Genomic DNA, 20,437 nt, shown 5'->3' on the forward strand with positions numbered 1-20,437 from the left:
TGTTTATCCCTCAATGTTTACACATCTATCTGATGATACATATTGTTGGCTATTTTTATAAAAACTATTTTTAATTGTGGAAAAAGACTTATAAAGTTTACCATCTTAACCATTTTTAAGTATACAGTTCAGTGGCATTAAGTACATTCATGCTGTTGTGCAACAATCACCACCATCCATCTCCAGAACTTTTTCATCTTCCCCAGTTGAAACTCTGTACCCTTAATTAAACACCAACTCCCCATTCCCTCCTCTCCTCCAGTCTCTGGTAACCACCACTATTTCTTTTCTTTTCCTTTTTTAATGTTATTTTTGAGAGAGAAAGAGAGAGAGTGAGCAGGGGAGGAGCAGAGAGAGGGGGGACTAGAGGATCCCAAGCAGACTCTGTGCTGACAGCAGAGAGCCCAATGTGGTATTCAAACCCACGAACTGTGAGATCATGACCTGAGCTGAAGTTGGACACTTAACTGAGTCACCCAGGTGCCCCACCACCACCCTACTTTCTGACTCAATGAATATGACTACTCTAAGCATCTCACCTCAGTGGAATCAAACAGTATTTGTCCTTTTGTGACTGGCATATTTCACTTAGCATAAAGTCCTCAAGGTTCATCCATGTTGTAGCACATGTCAGAATTTCCTTCCTTTTTAAGGCTAAATAATAGTCCTCTGTGTGTATATACCACGTTGTTTATCCATTCAACCACTGATGGATACTTGGGTTGTTTCCACCTTTTGGCTATTGTGAATAATGCTCTTTAAACACGGGTGTACAAATTTGGCTCTAGAGTTTTGTATATTTCCCTCCATGCTGATGTTTGTGTTAGATTCTTTTTTAAACTCAGCCCCATTCATCTTGGGTCCCAGGGCCCAGCTCGACAGGGGAACCCCTAAATCCCTCTGCCCCCTGCCACGAATGTGTTAGGCCCTGTGTGAAGCTTTGTGGACATAGAAGGACCTGTGTCTGGCCTGAACATGATCACAGACCAGACAAAACGAGTGAAATCAGTATGCTCAACATGGGGCTCGATCTCGCAACCCTGAGATCAGGAGTAATGTGCTTTATAGACTGAGCCAACAAGGCACGATTCTATTTCTGTAATTAAAAAAAAAAAAAAAAACCAACACTGAATATCAGTAATTTCATATGGTTCAACTCAATATATATACACATTCCCATGCATAGCTGTACCTGTGCATGTAATGTACATGTACATGCTATCTGCTTTGTTTGTATGTCTGCTTGGCTGTCTTTAAATATCTAGCCATATGTCAGTGTGCATTTACCTGTGTCTGCATGTGTGTATGTATATTTGTGTGATGTTTGGGTGAAGATCTGTTTGTGTGCATGAGTGACCGTGCAGCGGGGGAGGTCTTTGACCCTAACTCTGCAGTGTCGTACTGGGTGCATGCACAGGGAGGTCAAGTGAGCGGGGCAGAGACAGGAAGACAATGAATTGAAGTGAAAAGGGCTCCAAGGTATCCCTGACACGCTGATAATGAAAGCGTGTAAGTCAAATCAAATCCCCTAGGTGGCAAGACTAGCCCCTCCCATTGGATTGAATGGGTAGAGGGCAACCAGAGGGTAGACAGGTATATCCTGGCCTCAGGGCTGGGCCTGGGCTGGAGACCCAGAGTGGTAGGAGCCGTACGGATAGCAAAGCCTGGACCCTGGCGGCAGTGTGTTGGCACAGGCCCCTTAATAACCGTTATTAAAGGGAAGAAAAATATTTTCCTGTCCCGGGGACGTGTCAGGCGCCTGCCTGGCATCATTCTGCCATCCTGGGGGCCACTTCCCCTTGTCTGTGGTCTTTTATGAGCCAGGTGGCGCCTGGGCAGATGACTGTCGTGTGGGGATGGTTGGAGCCCATCAGATGCAGGCTGCTTGGATGCCAGCACTGCCGCGTACCTTTTATGTGGCACTTCTGGGTAGGGGGTGACAGTATTCCTGGGAGGAGCAGAAAGTAGGAGAGCCAGGCTGTGCCCAAATCCCTTGCATCAAGGCAAAGTGACCTAAGAGCTAGAGACACAGGAACAAGCGGTGAAGATATAAAAGGGTGAGAAAGACTCCAAGATGTGCAGAATGACATTCCGGGCTGGAGGGCTAGAGGGGCACGGGCATGGCTACTGAAGGAAGATGGGGGGCTGTGGTGCAGGGAAAGGGCTGCCAGAAAGGCCTCTGGAGCCACACTCTGAAGAGGGCCTTGCTGAATTGCTGGCTCTCATTGTCCAGACGATGGCGAAAGGTTGGCAAGATTTCTAGAGTGAAGCACCAGACTCGCAGGAACAACCCACATGGGTGTGGCTCACTGTTCTTGAGCACCACACGGGCCTTCAGGAGGTCCCACTCGCTCTGGCACTTAATGAGCAAATGGAACAATCACAACTCTGAGCTACAGTGGTTTAATCTGTAAAATGGGACCAACATCACCTCCTTCACCAGGTTTTTGTGAGGAATAAGTGAGACAGTGCAAGTGGGGGAGGGGCAGAGAGAGAGAATTCCAAGCAGGTTCCACACTGCCAGCGCAGAGCCCAATGTGGGGCTCAAACCCATGAAGCTGTGAGATCATGACCTGAGCAAAAACCAAGAGTCAGACGCTTAACCAACTGAGCTACCCAGGCCCCCCATAAATGGGCTATTTTATGGCAAGTGCCTGACCAAGAGGAGGAGTAGTAGTTTAGTACATGCTGGATTCTAGAGCTTTCTCAGGCCACGAAAGGGCAGGGGCTCAAGTAGAGGCCTGAAGACAAAAGAGGCCTGAAGCAGCCACCGGAGGAGCTACTTTGGTCCGTCTCAGACCCCTTCTAGACCAAAGGCTGGCTCTGAACGTGAACATGGCCCTCTGGCCACGTCAGTGGAGTGTGGCTCTGAGATTTGGCCTCTTATTCCAGCTCACAGGAGACAAGGTCCTCTCTTCACCCTCCATACACAGATAAGCATTCTGGCAGGCAGATCACAAGAATGAGAATTTGGGCATTCTATTTTGTAAAGGTGGCCGAGTCTGGGGTCTAGACTACAGACACTGTGATGATGGTGTCTCCCTTCCCTCAACTTCCCACAACCCACTCATCCGCCTTATCCCATCCAGTTGTAGACTTGTTCTCACTGTTTCTGTAAGGGGAGGGAATTCCTACTCTACTTTCCAGGAGGAGAAGTAGGAGAGGACTGCCCCCTCTTTTCTCTTCACTCACTCTTCCTCTCCAAGGAAGGAATGGCTAGTCTGATTGGTGGCTTAGAAGGAGCTGGACTCCAATCTTTTGCCCTGCCCCCACCCTCCCTCCCTCCCTCTTTCTTTGGTTCTGCTGTAGGCAAAGGTAGCATATTCTTCATTCACCTGCATGGCAAACTTCCAGAGGAGGTTCTGCCCCTGTAATGGGGAGGAAGAGGTCTGCTCTTTCTGGGGGTAGAGGTGAGTAAGTTTAGTTTTAGGATATTAACAAGTCTATTTGGCCAGAGAGTGAAAGCTACATTCTCCAATCAGCTTTGTCAGAAATACTGGTATAACCACTGTTTTCATATCTCTTAGGTCTTTTTTTTTTTTTTTTTAATTTTTAAATGTTTATTTTTGAGAGAGAGAGAGATAGGGAGCATGAGCAGGTGAGGGGACAGAGGATCTGATGCGGGCTCTGATTGACAACACCAAGTTCGATATGGGGACTGAATTCACAAACCGTGAGATCATGACCTGAGCCAAAGTCGGACGTTTAACCGACCGAGCCACCCAGGTGCCCCTGTCTCTTAGGTCTTATTTCTCAATTCGTTTTGAACTTGGGAGAGGAAGAAAGAGATATTATCTAATGACCTCTTAAGCCCCCAGCATTGTTGGTCTAGCCACCTCACCCTCTCCGTCTTATCCCATCACCTCCTCTCCCTCTGTCCATCCAGTTCACCCAACATGTATTTAATGCATCCTTTAAGCCAGCACTGTGGGCTCAAAGATGAGTAAGACTTGGTCTCTGCCTTGGAGGAATTCATAGTTTAGTGGGGAAGGCAGACTCATAAATAATTATAAGCCACAGGTTAAACCAAGGTATAAATGAAATGCTTTGGGGGTTTACAGCTCATGACCCATTCTGCAACCTTAGAGGAACCAGGTCTCCACCCCCCATCCCCAACTAGGGTACAGCCCTGTGGCAGGCTTTTTCTCACATGGTGACTGGGAGGTTAAGGAGCCATTTCTGGACAGGGGGAGATAAAATTAGGGAAGAAACAAGCCAGCAGAGGCCTATGGTTCTGGTTCCCAATGGCAAAAACTTGAGTTTCTCAGGACCTCAGCCTCCCATGTGTGAAGTAAGAAGGCGGGGTTGGAAGTCCCCAGTTCTCTTCTAGCACTTACATATTCCATCACTCCACCCCCCCCCCCACCCCCCATCACTGTTTGACATTACAGGTCAGTACTTGAAGACTCCCTTTCTAGGAATTCTCCATTCAGGATCTCTAGGACCTTTTCTCCCCTCAATAGATGGATGGTAGATTTGTTGGGGGAGGGGGGGGGGGAGAGGCCCTTGACCTGGGAAGGGTGTAGGTCCTAGGCTCACCAGCATAGCTCAAGGGAAGTCTCCTGGAAGCCACAGATGATTTGTGATGGCTGGTTAACACTGGGACAGGAGTGCGTGGGTAGACGATCATGGTCAGGGCCCCAGGGTCTGGCTTACCCCTGCCTAAGGCCAAACCAGTGGTGCAGTGGACAAGCCATAGTGGGATTCTGTGGGAAGGCTAGAAATAGGCAGAATCAGGGCAACAACTACAGGAGGGCTGCTCCCAAAGGAAGAGTTCAAACACTTCAGACTCTCCAAAAACCCACTAGCTCCCTTTCCTTTCCCCTTCACCCCAATGACCGGTAAACTCCAAGTTCCCTGGAGACCAGCATGAGCTTGCCCTTTCCCTCTCAGCCTCCTCACCTCAGAAATCCCTTGTGCCCCATTTGTACTCCAATCTCTGGTCACAGGAAAAGTTCCCTCCTCCCCTCCAAAGCCAGGCCCTTGTTCTCAAGACCAGGCTTCCACTTTCAGAAGGATCTCATAATTCCTAACACTTATGGGAAGTTTCCTACTCCATCGGGTGCTTTACATTTACGCAGACTCCTCCTCACCCGCCCATGCACATCATTTTTCTGTGCTTTAAATACCTTAGTTCTTACCGTGCTCTCCTAACTCCTGCCCAATTTTCCTCCATTTCTTTTCAGCTAGGCACTTATCAAGATACCCTGCCTTCTTAATCCTTTGCAATATCTGTATTCTCTCAAAAATCTTGTTCCTGGAATAGTCTAAAACCCTTAAGCCTCATTCACTTACTCCCTGGCCCCTACTCTGCAGCATGCATCATTAAAAACCTCCTCCTTCTGGAAGTTCTCTCCCCTGGCTTCTACCTCAGCCTCTACTTCCTATGCTGGTTCTTGCTCTTCCTACCCAACCCCCGCCTTCCCCCTGATGCTTTCTCCCACACTGACCCCACTTCCTGGTCAACCCACTACATTTTACCTCTGGGAGCTCATCCATTTTCATGATTTCAAGTGTCCTTCTATACCCAAGACAAGTCCAAAGTCCTTAGTCCCTCTATCCTAATCATCTCCCAAGGTTCAGCCCCTCTCTATGCCCTTGCTCTCCCTGGGACACCTTCCACCAGACCTGCCCCCATACAGACATAACCAACACACACCAAAAGCAATGGGTTAGGGCTCAAAAGACAGGAGACTGTTCAGCTTTGCTACAGAGTCACTTTGCACCAATTAGTGGCTTCTTCTCAGTGAACCTGTTCCCCTACTATACGATGTGGGCAATAATCCCTGCTCTATCCCATAGGATAATGTAATTAGCACTTGGAAAAAACACAATACAGAAGATTCTTCTTTTTGAGTTTCCCTCTTCTGCCCAACATTGCCATCTCTTGGCTCCCAGGAGAGCTCCAGGCTGCTTTCTTCAGGCTCCAAGAGCAGGGAGGCATCAAGTCCCGATGATTTCTTCAAAAATGTTTCTGGAGTTTGAATTTCCCTTTAACTTTTCAAGTTTATTAATTTATTTTGAGAGAGAATGAGTGTGAGCAGGAGAGGGCAGAGAGAGAATCTCAAGCAGGCTCTATGCTGTCAGCATGGAGCCGGATATGGGGCTCGATGCCATGAACTGTGAGATCATGACCTGAGCTGAAATCAGGAGTTGGACGCTCAACCGACCGAACCACCCAGGAGCCCCTGAACTTCCCTTTGAATTCCTACAATCACCCTCCAGGCCCTCAAACCTAGTTGGCTAGTTCCTGACTGAGCCAATCCACCTTGCACACCACCGAGCATCTCCACTCCCATCAGGTCACAGTCCTTACTGAGAATGCCTGCCAGATGCTGTATTACCCAGGCTACCCCCATTTGTGGCCCCACCTGGCTCTCTGCAACCTTTTCTTCCCTTAGCAAACCACTCAGCTGGACCACATGAATCTGAAGGGCTTCCTATTCTGGGCCTTTTCCTGGGCAGCTCATTTCCTGTTTCACTTTCCACCTACCTGAACTTTGCCCATCCTTATGTCCCAATTCCCTTCAAGGCTTTTCTGATGTCTAACAGACATCAGACATTTTCTGTTCTGACATTTCCTGTTAGTGTGTGTATGTGTCTACATAAACCCACATGGCTGGAATATCGCATGTTTCTTTTTACTTTTTTTAATTGTAGCAATAACTGCTCCTTTCCCCATCTGGTATTCCTTTTCTAAAACCAAACGCATTGGACTCGGGTCACAGAACCACCTGAGTCTGCATGCAGAGTAAATCTGGGTCCCCCTGAACTTCATGCAGTTTCCCTCAATGGTAACAGGAGTTTAGTAACACTTACCTCACAGATTTGTCACTGAGGATTAAAAGTGGTAAGAAGTGAAAATACCAAGCAGTGTCTGAGACAAAAACAGAAATGGAAAAGATACTGGCTGAATTGTGGCCTTGGCTTTAATCTCAGCTTGTTGTAAGAAACAGCAATTATTTATGGTTCTCAAACTTTTAGGCAAAACTGAAATCTTAAGAGGTACTATTCACAACGTTGTTCAGTGTTTCTCATTTATAGCCCATACAGTATGTATGTTCTTCTCTGAAAAGAAACAATTTATTTCTTCTGATGAAGAAGTGTACTTCCTTTTATGTGACAATGGGACCTATATAACCTTGACTCCCATTTCTGCTTTTGGCTGCCAGGAATCTCAGAGCACGGTTTTATATTGTTGCAGATTTCTTCGCTAACCTGTGGGAGGCAGTGTGGGATGGAGAAAGAACAAGGACCCGGGGGTTGGAAGATGTGGACCAGGGCACCCTGGGTCCCTTCTTCCTCTGTCTGGATGAGCCTCCAGGTCTCTGTGACCCTTGGTCCCTTCACCTGTGCAAAGGGGATAAGAACGATGAGGATACCTATTTTACAGGACTGCTGTGAGAAAATGCATTAAAACCACTTCATAAATTACCCTAAAAATCCTATGAAAGTTGGTTATTAGCAGCACAGGTTCTTTCTTTTTTTTTATTTAATATTTTTGAGGGGGACGGGCAGAGACAGGGAGACACAGAATCTGAAGCAGGTTCCAGGCTCTGCGCTGTCAGCACAGAGCCTGACACGGGGCTCAAACTCACAGACCGCCAGATCATGACCTGAGCCGAAGTTGAATGTCTAACTGAGTAAGCCACCCAGCCACCCCATTCTTTTTCTTTTTTTTTTAACTTTTAAAATTTATTTATTATTTTTATTTTTTAAATGTTTCTTTTGGAGACACAGCATGAGCGAGGGAGAGGCAGAGAGGGAGACACAGAATCTGAAGCAGGCGCCAGGCCCCAAGCTGTCAGCACAGAGCCCGATGCAGGGCTCGAACTCATGAACCACAAGATCATGACCTAAGTCAAAGTTGAACACTTAACCAACTGAGCCTCCCAGGCGCCCCATTAATTTTTATTTTAGAGAGAGAGCCAGCGTTGAGTGAGGGGAGAGAGGCAGAGAGGGAGAGAGAATCTTAAACTGGCTCCACATTCAGGGTGGAGCCGGACTCAGGGGTCAATCCCCAGCCCCAGGATCAAGGCCTGAGCCAAAATCAAGAGACTGATGCTCAACCAACTGAGCCACCTTAGCAGCACAGGTTTTCTAACATGATTATTTCCCTTCCCCGCCTCCCAATATTTGCACCTTATCTTTTAAACTTTGTTCTAATCATTTTGCAGTTTTATTGTAACTGTGTCTCTTAATTTGCTGTGATCCTTTCAGGAAGTACACAGAGTACAAATAAATGACAAAATTATTTCTAGAGAGTATTCTCCCTGAGGGCAAGAAACATCCTTCATTTGTTTTGTATAATAACAATTTACAGTAGAAAAACATGTAGCTAGGGGTGCCTGGCTGGCCCAGTCCGTAGAGTGTTGACTCTTGGTCTTGGGGGTCATGAATTCGAGCCCCACATTGTAGAGATTACTTAAAAAAGAAAGAAAGAAAAACATGTAGCTACAGAAAGAACATTTAGCTCTCATTCCTATGCAAAAGCCAACGGAGGTACTTTGTACTGAATTGTTAAAATAAGCTGAACTGTGGGTCAGAGAATGATCCAGAAAGGGACTTTTTTTTTTGTTGGGCTTGTACTAATAATGACTGATGATCTAGTCATTCATTCCTTCTGTCATTTAGCAAAGCTTATTCTGATGCCTACCGTGGGTCAGGCACTCCTGGGACACTAGAAAAACAAAGGTGACTGACTTCACAGTGCCCACTCTGAGGGAGCTACTGGTGCAGGATGAAGGGTGTGTATGTAAAAACTAGTTTCCACCTGGGACAGACAAGGTAGGATGGGGGGTGGGTATTTGAGGACACACAGGATTTCTCTAGTCTGAAGAGGAAACAAGGATTCCAGGTAGAGGAAACATACAGGGTGGTCTCTTCAGGTAACCCCAAATGGTTCAGTTTCCTCGGAGAAGAAATGAGTTAGAGACTCAGAAACAAGCACAGGTCAAATTAAGAAGAGCCTTGCAGCCTCGAGGAGCCTCGATTTTATCTTGAAGGGGAGGGGGTCGTGTACTCGGTGAAAGATGCCGGCAGGCAGGAAGTGAGGGCTTTGGGACATCCCCACCATGACAGATCCAATTTGGCTCTTTAAAACGCAGCTCCGTATTACAAGTTGCAGTGTTTGATGATTACTCATCTTATGGAGACAGGACTTGGCTCTGCAGGCAGGACCATCTGCTGCTGGAGACATTCATAAACGGCCTGTATGAACATAGGCCAACTGGGATGCTGAGAAAGGGAGTCAAGTTCTGGACCAGGGTTGGACTAAGAGACCTCTAAAGTTTCTTCTAAATCTGCAATTCCGTGATTCTCATGCAAGCCCAGTAGCTGAACTGGTGCTGTGGGCTGGGATCTGCAGCTGGGGAGCTGCCCTGGGCAGCAAATGGGTTAAGGCTCAAGTAACTTTTATATATGAATTAATGTGTGGAGTTGGGAGCCAAAATCTGTTCCATTAATTTTTCCATCCATTCCAGGAGCAGTTAGGTACACACAGTAAAGTTTATTTTGGTGCATGGTATACTTCACTCCATTAAAAATAAATTAATCAGCAAATTCCTGCCTGGCTCAGCTCTGGTTTATGTAAATAGTGCCCAGCTGTAATGAGTTACAAGGTGTTATTATCTCACACACACAGAGGAGGCTTCACTCTAGAACTCTGCTTGCAACAAAAGCATCTTAAATAAACTCAGAGAAGGCGGTCTGATTTGTAATGTTTTCACAGAAGTGGGATATACCTCACCCATATAGAATTTCTTTATATGACTCATTTTATAGCAAGTTAAATGAAGGAAGTTTGATGGGGGAAGGAGGGGCAATATGGTTCCCCGCCCCCTTCCTTCAATGCAAAGAAAATCCCCCAAGAGATGACCCATACTCAGGGAGGAGGCAACTGACCCTCAAGAGCACAGACCAAGGTGGCTCTGTAGCACACGCTCTAGAAGTTAGGAAGGAGCTAGAAAGCTGGGCATGGGGTTGGGCCCTGGGATGGTACAACTAAGCCAGAAAAAAATATTCTCTTTGCCCCAGTATCTCACATAAAGGAGTAAAGAGAGGAAAAGACAGCATGTCCCTCACCCCATTCAATAGGGACGTGACAAAGAGGCCTATGTTCTTGGGTCTTCTCTCCAAACAACTCAGGATGTGACAAGCCCCTTGGCCATCAGAAGCCTCCTGGATCCCAGAGGATGGAGCCTGGCAGGCTATGCCTTGGCCACAACAGTGACATCTCCATGAACTGGAGGCAAGAACAGCAGCAGAGATCCTCTTGACCCTCTCGCCATCCTGTCTCTGAGCTGGGTGATGCTCCTCAGCTTATGGCAAATGCCATCTCAGATACGTTTCTAAAAAACCCTAGAATAAAGAGTCATTGCAGAGATATGTCTCTGTGTCTTTTAATGGCCAACTCAACCCCATGGCTCAAAACCAGAGGACAGAGTGTGGTTACCCGTCTTGACTCAGCAGCATTCCAAACTGCTCCTTTGCCATGGTGGGCCCTTGGTGGAAGTGTACCGTTTCTAACTTACCACCATCCCTCTGCAGCCTTTGGGAAAAGCTGTCAATCACATAGTTACTGGAGGGGATTAGGGGAGTGTGTGCTGGGGAGCTCTTGCTCAGGGCTTCTCTTGAGGGAGAGGATATCTCAGAAGAACTAAGGGTTCTCCCAGCACTGTACCCCACCAGATCAGGCTCCTGGGCATATTAAAAGGAAAATCAACACAAATGGGGCCAGATATTTGACAGATGCTGTTCAAAAGTCAGTTCAGGCCACTTTCTGCAGGGTTCTGGGCCAAACAAGCACCTCTCTCCTGGCAGTTCTTCAAAGCCAGCTGGCCAGCTGTTCAGAGGGACCAGTCCATCAAAGACCCTCGTCGTTATAAGTTGGGGAATGGGGCTTCAGGACACTCTGAGGATTCTTCTCCACTAGAGGGCGCCAGCTCACCTCCCCTGTCAGAAGCAGATCCTCCCCATTCATGGAGTCCAGGTACTGCATCTGCAACAGGGACAGCAAGAAACAGAGGGCAGGGACAAGGGCAGGACAGACATGAGACGGCAGAAGGAATCAGTCTTCCAATGGAGAGGATGGGGAGGGAGTTTGTGGGGGGTTCTGACAATACCAGCTCCCAGTCAGCAGGTCTCTGATCTTCCAGATTATTTCCTTAGAGAGGGTTGGGAGAAACTAATCACTGGGGAAGCTCACTGGGAAGGCTTTAGAGAATTCCCCATCATACCTCTAATAACCAAAACAGACACACAAGCCCTGACTTTCTGGACTGCAAGAACTTTTCAGGGAGGATGTATTGGGGGAGACATGTCCTTGGGATGTGTGCATGTGTAAGTTTATCTGTCCATTCAGGGTAGTGATGTTACTCAAAGTGAGCCAATTCCCTTCTCTGAGGTTTAAGTCTCCTTGTGTGAAAACAGGGAATAGTGACGTGTACCCCCATAGGACTCACGAAAAGATTAAATGCTTGTAACTGCTAGTCGCTGGAACTTTTTCTGGGGCCTTGACCACACGATTAGTGGGCCGCCATGCTTGCCAGTGGGCCCAGCTTCACCCACCATGACGACTGGCAGTTTCTCTGAGAGAAATGTGGAGAAGGGACAACTGTGATGGACAATGGGCGCAGCTTCAGGGAAGGTGAGGTTGGGCAGTTCCACAAGAAGCAGGTGATCTAATGAGAGGCCAAGTCTCAGGAGGTAAAAGTGGTCTCTGGGAGAATTACCTTCGCTGCTGCTAGTAAGGAGAACAGAGGGATGAGAAATGCTTTCAAAGGGACAGGCAAAATTTACAGTGGAAGCTGGATCACATCAGGAGTGAGCATTGTATTCAGAAAGCTGAGGCTCCACTGTGGGGTGAGAAGGCATTTGGGAGAAAAGGAGAAGGGATGGAAGTCCAGAGGCCTCATCTTAGGCTTTGGATCATCCTCCTCTTCCAAGAATTCCTCCATTCCTGTTGTTTCACCTTCAGGCTGCTGACCTTGAAACCTAACCTCAGTCTCTCACATATACCTCAGGTCTAGATTTCTATACATCATGCTGTCTTCCGGTGCAAGGAGAGCAACTGACCCATTATCTCCCCTAAAATACACTCCTCTTTCCAACAACTCCATTTCTATGCCTAATGCAGCCACTCTGCCCATCTTCAGCATTGAAAATCTCAACATAACCTCTGACTGGGTCTTGGGCTACCCACCAGACCAACCAGGATCATGGCACAGGACTAATCTGTTCAGGGCCCCTCCTGGTCTTTCCCGAGCTACTAACTTATACTGAGTCTTGCCTGTCTTTGGCCTTTCACAGCCTTTGTTTCTACCCTGTATCACATCACAGACTGATTTATTCCAGGGTTAGCTTGTGCCTGACTGGCTTCCTCACCAAACCATAAGTTGGCTCGTGGGTAGGTCTGGGTCCTGTGAATCTCTGCTTTCTCAGGAGAGTGCCTGGCACAGCAGGTACTCAGAAGTTTTGTTGATACCACCGGGTCCCATGAAAGCTCCCTGCTTCCCTAAGTGCCCTATCACTGTTTTTCTATTGCCTGCCTCTCACTAGACAATATAGGATTTTTTCTAGAGGCACTGGTGTGGTAACTCCTTCTTTTAGGGCCCTCAGAGAGGTCCCAGCTGTGCCCTTGTTGTGGCCTCTGCCACAAGCCCACCATGGCAGATGGAAAAGCTGGGCTGGTCTCTCAAAAAAACACAGCATTTGCTTTGCCAGTTGCTACTTCTGTCTGACAGCGAGTCCAGTCAACAGTGAGTCTCAAGAGTTTTGTGTGGGTGGAGCCCTCTGGCCACAGTGCCTTCTTCCAGCTCTAGCAGATTTGAAGAATGGTCAAACAGAAGTCCTGGCTTCTGGGGTTCTCTACCCTCTGGGTCTGAAAAGCCCCACTGTGTGGTTTTTCCAGCCATCAACAAGCTGTTCCTGCTGGCTTCTACCCAAGAGCCAGGGCCTGGCCTTCCCATCCCTGGCTGTTGAAGGCTTAAAGGCTATGGACACAGGTGAATAAGGGAATAACTGTGGGGTGAGGCCCCTTCAGCTCCAGAGGCCAAGCCCATGAAGCAGAGATGTGACTCATGGGACAGCCTGAGCTGATGAGCTGTCTGGAGCAGCTAAGGCTTCTAGTGGCTACATGAATCACCAGCTTGGGGTTCTAGGCCAGCTGTGCAGGCTGACTCACTGGGAGACCCTGGAAAAGCCTCTATGTTCCTCTTCCTTGCCATTCAGCTCACTCGTCTATAAAGTATGGATTTCCCATCAATACAGGATCAAGGAGCAGAGAGATCAAGAGGTGAAGTAGCCATGGTTTCAAGAAAAACTATGTAGTGAAGCAGTCCTCACTCTGGAGTTTTCTCTTAGAAGCTCTGGTTTTAGGGAGCCCTGGGGGACCAGGGGGATGGGGAATGAAGTAGGAGGACGCTGTTTGATTATGGATAGCATTCAGTGGGCAGAGGCTTGAGGGTTTTTTATGGAATTCTGCCTGGAGCCCAGTCCTGCTAGAAATCAGAAACAGGAAACATGAACCTTGAAGTTTCAATGTGAGCACAGAGAGGGCTACAGTGGGCGACTGCACTGTACCCCATTCCCATATCCTACAGGACTATGCACACCCAGTGTCTCCCACTGCACTGGGCACACAGACAATCAAATGTGTAGTGAATGAATGCCTAAAAGTGTTTGAAAGCAGGAGATTACTCAGCGCCTCTTCTTCTTCTATCCCATTCCCTATCTCCTGCCTAGCTCATGGCTGGATACAGAGAAGCTGTTCTCTATCAGTGCCTGGTGTGGACATGATGTGGTCAGAATTCCCTCAGACTGGCCTCTGGGAACTCAACCTCTCATGATCCTCTGAAAGTCCAGCATCTACAGACCTCAGGAAGGACCTGCTTTCCATGAGCCTCTGGAAGAGGTATAGGGCTGCTCACCTGTTTCCTCACATACTCCACCAATAACTCAAGCTGTCGAGGATCTTCACATTTCTGGTTGAAGAAGGTTCTCCAGAGCGCAGCAGCTAGCCCATGGTCATCTGAAAGGATTCCCTGGAACACAGAAGACAACTGGTCTCCTGGGGACCATGGCAGAGCCACAATACAAAAGCTGGGACTATTGTAAACATAATGGCAAGCACCGCATTGGCTTGGAAGGACCTTACAGATACCACAAAAAGGCCTTGTGGACCTTATATACACCACAAGAAGGAACGGGGCAGCTACACAATAGAACTGGAAGAGGTCTTCAGAGAGCATCTGATCCAACCCTTTCATTTCATACAAAGGAAGGACACGGAATCCAGAGGGGCCAAGTGCCTGGCTAAGATTGATGCAGAGATGGGGTTTATGTCTGGTCGCCTTCCCAGGCTACAGTTCCTTCTACTCTCCTGCACTGTACTCGACCCAGCGATACCTGTGAAGCTAAGAAGAGAAACAGTGGCACATTGCTCCCACCACCGTCCATAAGGAACAGGCACAGAGTATTCTGAGGGGGTATTTCCCCCCAGAAACAGAGGTGGGAATACACTGCACCTTCTCTGCTAGTGCATGGACACATATGCAAGGCAGCCGGCTCTCCGGGGAAGGAAACCAGGCACCATGACCTCACTGTCACCCATCTCTGGGTTGGCCATGGCTTGTCCTGCCTCTCTTCAAGTAGAGGAACAGGCTCACTGTCATGGGCCACAGAGTGCATGCTCAGACACTGTGTGCATGTGTGCCTAACATTGTCCTTCCCAGCAGAGACAGGGGCTCTGTTGGGAAGTCCAAATATCAGAGACTAATCGGCACTTGGGCCATGGACTAGGGCCATTTACTAGTTTGGATCTCTAAGGGAAGGAGAGGGGAGGTTCCTGCTTCCTGGGGTGAGGGTGACTGAAGGGAAAGGCCCCAAGAAGTTGCTCTGTCCAGGTGCCAAGGTAATGTGGAACCAGACAAAGCACTGGCTGGGATTTACAAGTCATAAGGCTGGATCAAGTCCTGGCTCTGCTACTACGAAGCTCAGAGATGGTGGGCAATTCAATACACCTGAGTCTCAACTTGCTCCTCTATTAAACGGAGATGAAAATGCTTTCCCTACATACGGCATCTTTGCATTATGAAAGTGAGATCATGTAAAGGTACTCTGTTAAGTGTAGTACAGTCAGATACAAAGACCAGGAGCTTGCTTTGGCAGGCAGCTGTGGATATGGTTGAAACAACAGTGAGATCTAGGGATCAGACCACCTAGGTTCAAACAGCAGCTCTGTCACTTGATAGTTGTGTGGCCCTTCAAAAGCCAGCCCTTCCTGAGTCTCAGCTTCTCATAGCTGAACAAACACAGTAAGACCAAGCCCATAGCATTGTTGTGAGAATTTGGAGATAATGGCCATGAAAGGCTCTGTAAATGGCAAATCACTGCACAAAGACCCCAGATCGTGTATTGAATGTGATGCTGTGGACTGGTCTCTGGGACAGGGCAGCATATGAGGTCTGACTTCAGGCCTGCTGCCAGGAAGGGCCAAGTCTAGGATGGGGTGCTGACAGTTTGGTGGAAAAACATTCTACCGGTTCCAAATGCTCCCTGCTAAACACCCCTACAATTCCACAGCTTAAGAGACTGTGCTGGCACAATGGCTGAGTCAGGAGAACCAGCTTCTTCTGGCAGATGGGGACAGGGCCCAAGGACAAGCTCAGGCACATCACCATTCTCCAAGTTATTTGCTAACCCAACAGCCTGCCTGTGTCCACGGTGCCCTGGGCACATGCCAGAGTGCTGCTGGAAGCGACCTACATGTGCTACATGGGAAGGAACAGGCGTGAGAACAGGTGTCGTGAGGACTTAAGAGTATGAGCACAGAGCACAGGACAGTGAAAGCCCTGGGAGCCATGGCCTGCTGCAAACAGGCACCCTTGGCAGTGGGTGAGATGGTTGGGAAGGGGCAAGTCCATAATCAGTCAGAAAGAAAAGGATGACTCAGGACTCAGATTAACAGTGATAACAACCTGACTATTCCACGCTGTCAGAGTACCTTCACAAACCTGGCTCCTAATGCCTATGTATATTGAGAAGAACAGATACTATTATCCCCATTTGAAAGATAAGTACACAGAGGCTTAGAGGTTATCTAGCTAAATGGTGGTAGACTTAGGACCAGAACACACTTGTGAAGTCAAGGGATGGTGCCTGACTAACTGGTTAGGATGCAGTACCTGCACAGAGTGGGAGTGCAATGAAATTGGCTGAATAAATCAATAAACCCAACTTTAGCTTTCTTTCCACCAAACCAGCAGTAAGTCAGAGAGAAAGCAGGAAAGGAAAAAGGGTACTTGGCAGCCAAATATTAGTTTGCAGAGTAATCTTCCCACAATCTACTAGGGGCCTACTTATTTTGCCTCGCAACACAAAAAAGCAGCATCCTTCAGAGATTAAGAAACCTAGGCCTAGAGTAATTGAGAGGAAGCCTGTGGCTCGAAGGCCCTGGTTATGATTAAGGGTTTGGAATGGCAGTCTCACTCAGAGAAGACTGACTTGTGACACCACTATGTGCTTAGCATGATGCTGAGAACACAGTATCACAGCAAAATGGTCTCAGCCCGCAGGCAGCTTGCAATCTCGTTGAAGGGACAAAGCTAGTGCACATTAAACAGAAGCACAGGATCAAATCCTGGAGAATGAACAACTGCCAATCTGTATAGGGTGACTCCAATGTATACTCTGTACATGGTTGGCTCCTCATTATTCAGTCTTAGCTTCTAGGACACTCTATTTGAAATTAGATATTTGTTTGCTTGTTTACTTGTTTACTACCTGTCTCCCCATTAGAAGGTAAGCTCCAGTAGGAAAGAACCAGACCATGTTTGTTTTATTCACCAATACATTCCCAGTGCATCCCACATGGTAGGCATTTAATATGGACGGATAGATGATATTGAAATTCAGAGTAAACAAATACAGATCTAGAGAGGTCAGGGAAAGCTTTGTGGAGAAGGAGGCCTTAGAGAATAGAGAATATTTGGAGAGCTACAGGATATTCTAAGCAAGAGAGAATATATTAATTCACTGAACATTTACAGAAAGAGTATCTACAAGGCCTGATTCAGGCGTTGAATCAGGTCCTCAGGCCCAAAGCTGACAGACTTGGCTACTGCCCTCCATACCTAGTTGTCCAGGAGAGTCTCAGTCAGGCACAGACAGTCACAGCATGTCTGTGGGGCAGTGGGGCAAATGGCCTCACTTTGGAAAGGTTACACACTAGGAAACAATGGGAGATATCAGTGGATAGGTCACACTGACAGAAGGGTCCACTGACAGAAGGCTTGGAAATTCCATGGAGGAATTTGAACCTAACGGAGTAGCAAACAGGAAAGTTCCAAAAGTGGCCATTGTCAGGGCACAACCCAAGCAACATTCTAGGAAAAGGGTACTGTAGAACAGCACCGTCCAATGGAACTTTCTGTAATGATGGAAATGTTCTGTCCAGTAGAGCAGCCACCAGCCACATAAAGTTATTGAGCACCTGAAATGTAGCCAGTGGGACTGAATTTTCAATTTTATTTAAGGAATTTAAATCAAAATAGCTGCATGTGACTAGTCTTAGGACAGCTCTCGAGCCCATGACTTGCAGTGTGGTCTGCAGATGGCTGCACCATGTCACCTGCGGCTCGTCTGCCACGCAGAATCTCAGGCCTCACTCCAGACTTGCTGAGTCAGAATCTGTGTTTTACCTAGGTGATTTGTATGCACATTAAAATTACCTGGGCAACTTTCACAACAGATGCCCACCTAGAGCAGTTAAATTAGAACTTTTGGGAGATAGGGCCCAAACAATGGTATTTCTAAAAAGTGCCCCAGGTAATTAGTATATTTCCCAAACTTTCCCACTCTAAACAGTCACCTGGGGTGCTTGCTAAAATACCAGGCCTCACTCCTATTGAACCAGAACCTTCAGGGAGGTGCTCAAGAATTTGATTTGAAGAGCTCCCCAGGAGACTCTTGTGATCAGGCATGTCTATAAGATGGCTCTGCCCGGACGGACTGGGATAGGAGGGACAGAAAAGAGACACAATTCAGAACACCTTTATTAATATTGGTGAAAGGAATCAACTGAGCCATATGCAATAAAGAACTCAAAAAAATGCTAATAGTTATATTTCTTCAATTCTAAGTCTCATTCTTCTATACACTGTAAGCTTTCTGAAGTCAGAATGCAACTAATTTAACAATTAACGTGTAGGGGTGCCTGGATGGCTCAGTCACTTAAGCGTCTTACTTTAGCTCAGGTCATGATCTCATAGTTTGTGGGTTTGAGCCCTGTGTTGGGCTCTGTGCTGACAGCTCGGAGCCTGGAACTTGCTTCGGATTCTGTGTCTCCCTCTCTTTCTGCACCTCTCCCACTCACACACTGTCTTTCTCTCTCAAAAAAGAAATAAACATTAAAAAAAAAAACAAAAAAACAATGTGTAGATCTAAGCAGTTTTTCTCAACTCCCATCCCACTCCTGCAAGGCTCATGTTCAATCAATGTTATGTGTGGTAGGCTATGGTTCAATGTGTGGTATGCAATCTAAATTGCTCTCCGAAAACTGAAGATATCTGGCAGACTGAGAATCAAGATCCTAACCAAATCCCTTAATTTTTTTGTAAGCTTATTTCCTGGCTTTAATTATTATCTTCAGGCTGATGACACTTCCCCCAGCCTGAACTCTAGTTTCCTATTTTCATCCTTTATGCATTTTCTCCCTTCCTCATTCTTCCCCTACCACACGCCAAGTATCATGCTACTAGGCAGTAGAAATGCAAACACAGTAGAGACTGCCACTACCCAGAAGGAGTCCCCACCCAGCCAGGATGACAGTTAACACTAATGTAGCAAGTGGAGTCCAGGGAAGGTGGAAGGAACTGAGCCTAGGGCGGTTCCAGGCCTGTTTCCCAGAAGGGGTGATGCTTGCATTCAATCTGGAGGTCACCACAAAATGAGCATAAAAGCACGTTTTGTTAAATAGATGAGGTATGATGAATACTGGCAGTGCACATATAGGTGTTCATTACACCGTTCTTTCATCTTTTCGATGTGTTTGAAATTTCTGTAGTAACAGCTAGGGGGAAAAGATGAGACACATGCTCTAACATGGATGAAGCTTGAGGACATTACACTAAGTGAAGCAAGCCAGGAGCAAAAGAATAAAACCTGTATGATTCCACTAACATGAGGTACTCAAGAGTATTCAAATTCATAGAGACAGAAAGTAGGTGGTGGTGGTTCCTAGGGCCTGGGAGGAGGCTGAGGGAAGAGTAAAGGTTTTAAGGGGGACAGAGCTTCAGTTTGGGAAGATGGAAAAGTTCTGGAAACACATGGTGGTGACTGTTGCTCAACAATGTGAATGTACTTAAGGCCACTGACATGTGCACTTAAAAATGGTAAATTTGAAGGGCATCTGGGTGGCTCAGTCAGTTAAGCATCCGACTTTGGCTCAGGTCATGATCTCATAGGTTGTGGGTTCAAGCGCCACATCAGGCTCTGTGCTGACAGTTCAGAGCCTAGAGCCTGCTTCGGATTCTGTGTCTCCTTCTCCCTCTCTCTCAAAAATAAATAAACATTAAAAATTTTTTTTAAATGGTAAATTGGATGAGACAGATCTAAATGTTCTGACATGGATAGATGTCAAAGATACATTGTTCACTGAAAAAGGCAAGGTAGAGGATAGTGTATGTAGTGTAACTTCCATTTGTGTAAAGAAAATAAATATATATGTGCTTGTGCATGCAAAGGTAACGTCTGGCAGGACACCCAGTAAACTATTAACAAAGTTTTCCTCTGGGGCAGGGAATTGGGCAGGAGAGAATGGGGCCTTCTATTTTCTACTTCAACCACTTATGTACAGTTTTATGAGTTTCTGATGAGTATATATTGCTTTTATTTCATTTTTAAAATTATTTAAATGTATTATTTACTTTTGAGAGAGAGAAAGAACGTGAGCAGGAGTGAAAGAGGGAGTGAAAGAGAGGTAGACATAGAATCCAAAGGAGGTTCCAGGCTCTAAGCTGTCAGCACAGAGCCCGATGCAGGGCTCGAACTCATTAGCCGTGAGATCATGGCCCGAGCCAAAGTCGGTCGCTTTACCGACTGAGCCACCCAGGCACCCCTACAGATTGCTTTTATAATTAAAGTTAAAAGACTGTGTGATTTGTCTGGCAGACCATGCTGTTTACATGTGTGTGTCTTCCTGTCTCTGGTGGCACCTGGGGCCAAGAGAATGACTGATTTGCCTTTGTCGCTACATCCAGCACCTGACAAGGACTCAAGAAATGCTTCTAGTTGAATGATTTGACCATATTCTATAGTGCTTTCTTTCCCAAGCACTAGGCAAACTTCTGGGCAGAGTCATTCCTGTTGCCAAGTCAATGAAGATGAGGAAATAAATACCGAGCCATAATAGCGGGTAGTGAGTGATGATGTCCCCTTG

General features: G+C 47.0%; 1 protein-coding gene across 4 annotated transcripts in view; it reads right to left on the reverse strand.

The window, feature by feature from the left end:
- Window positions 1-9,488: 9,488 nt before the first annotated feature.
- Window positions 9,489-20,437, reverse strand: part of UQCC1 (ubiquinol-cytochrome c reductase complex assembly factor 1) — a 102,560-nt gene continuing 91,611 nt past the window's right edge. For all 4 annotated transcript variants that reach the window (XM_086702057.1, XM_086702056.1, XM_025931996.2 and 1 more), the window contains 2 exons: window positions 13,929-14,042; window positions 9,489-10,999 (listed from right to left, as the gene is read on the reverse strand). In XM_086702057.1, the coding sequence (XP_086558183.1) occupies window positions 10,865-10,999; window positions 13,929-14,042 (249 nt within the window). In that variant the 3' untranslated portion in view covers window positions 9,489-10,864. The remainder of the gene's footprint in view (window positions 11,000-13,928; window positions 14,043-20,437) is intronic.

The sequence above is a fragment of the Puma concolor genome, chromosome A3, assembly GCF_028749965.1.
Source record: "Puma concolor isolate L17-30 chromosome A3, mPumCon1.1.hap2, whole genome shotgun sequence".
Lineage (NCBI taxonomy): Eukaryota > Metazoa > Chordata > Mammalia > Carnivora > Felidae > Puma > Puma concolor.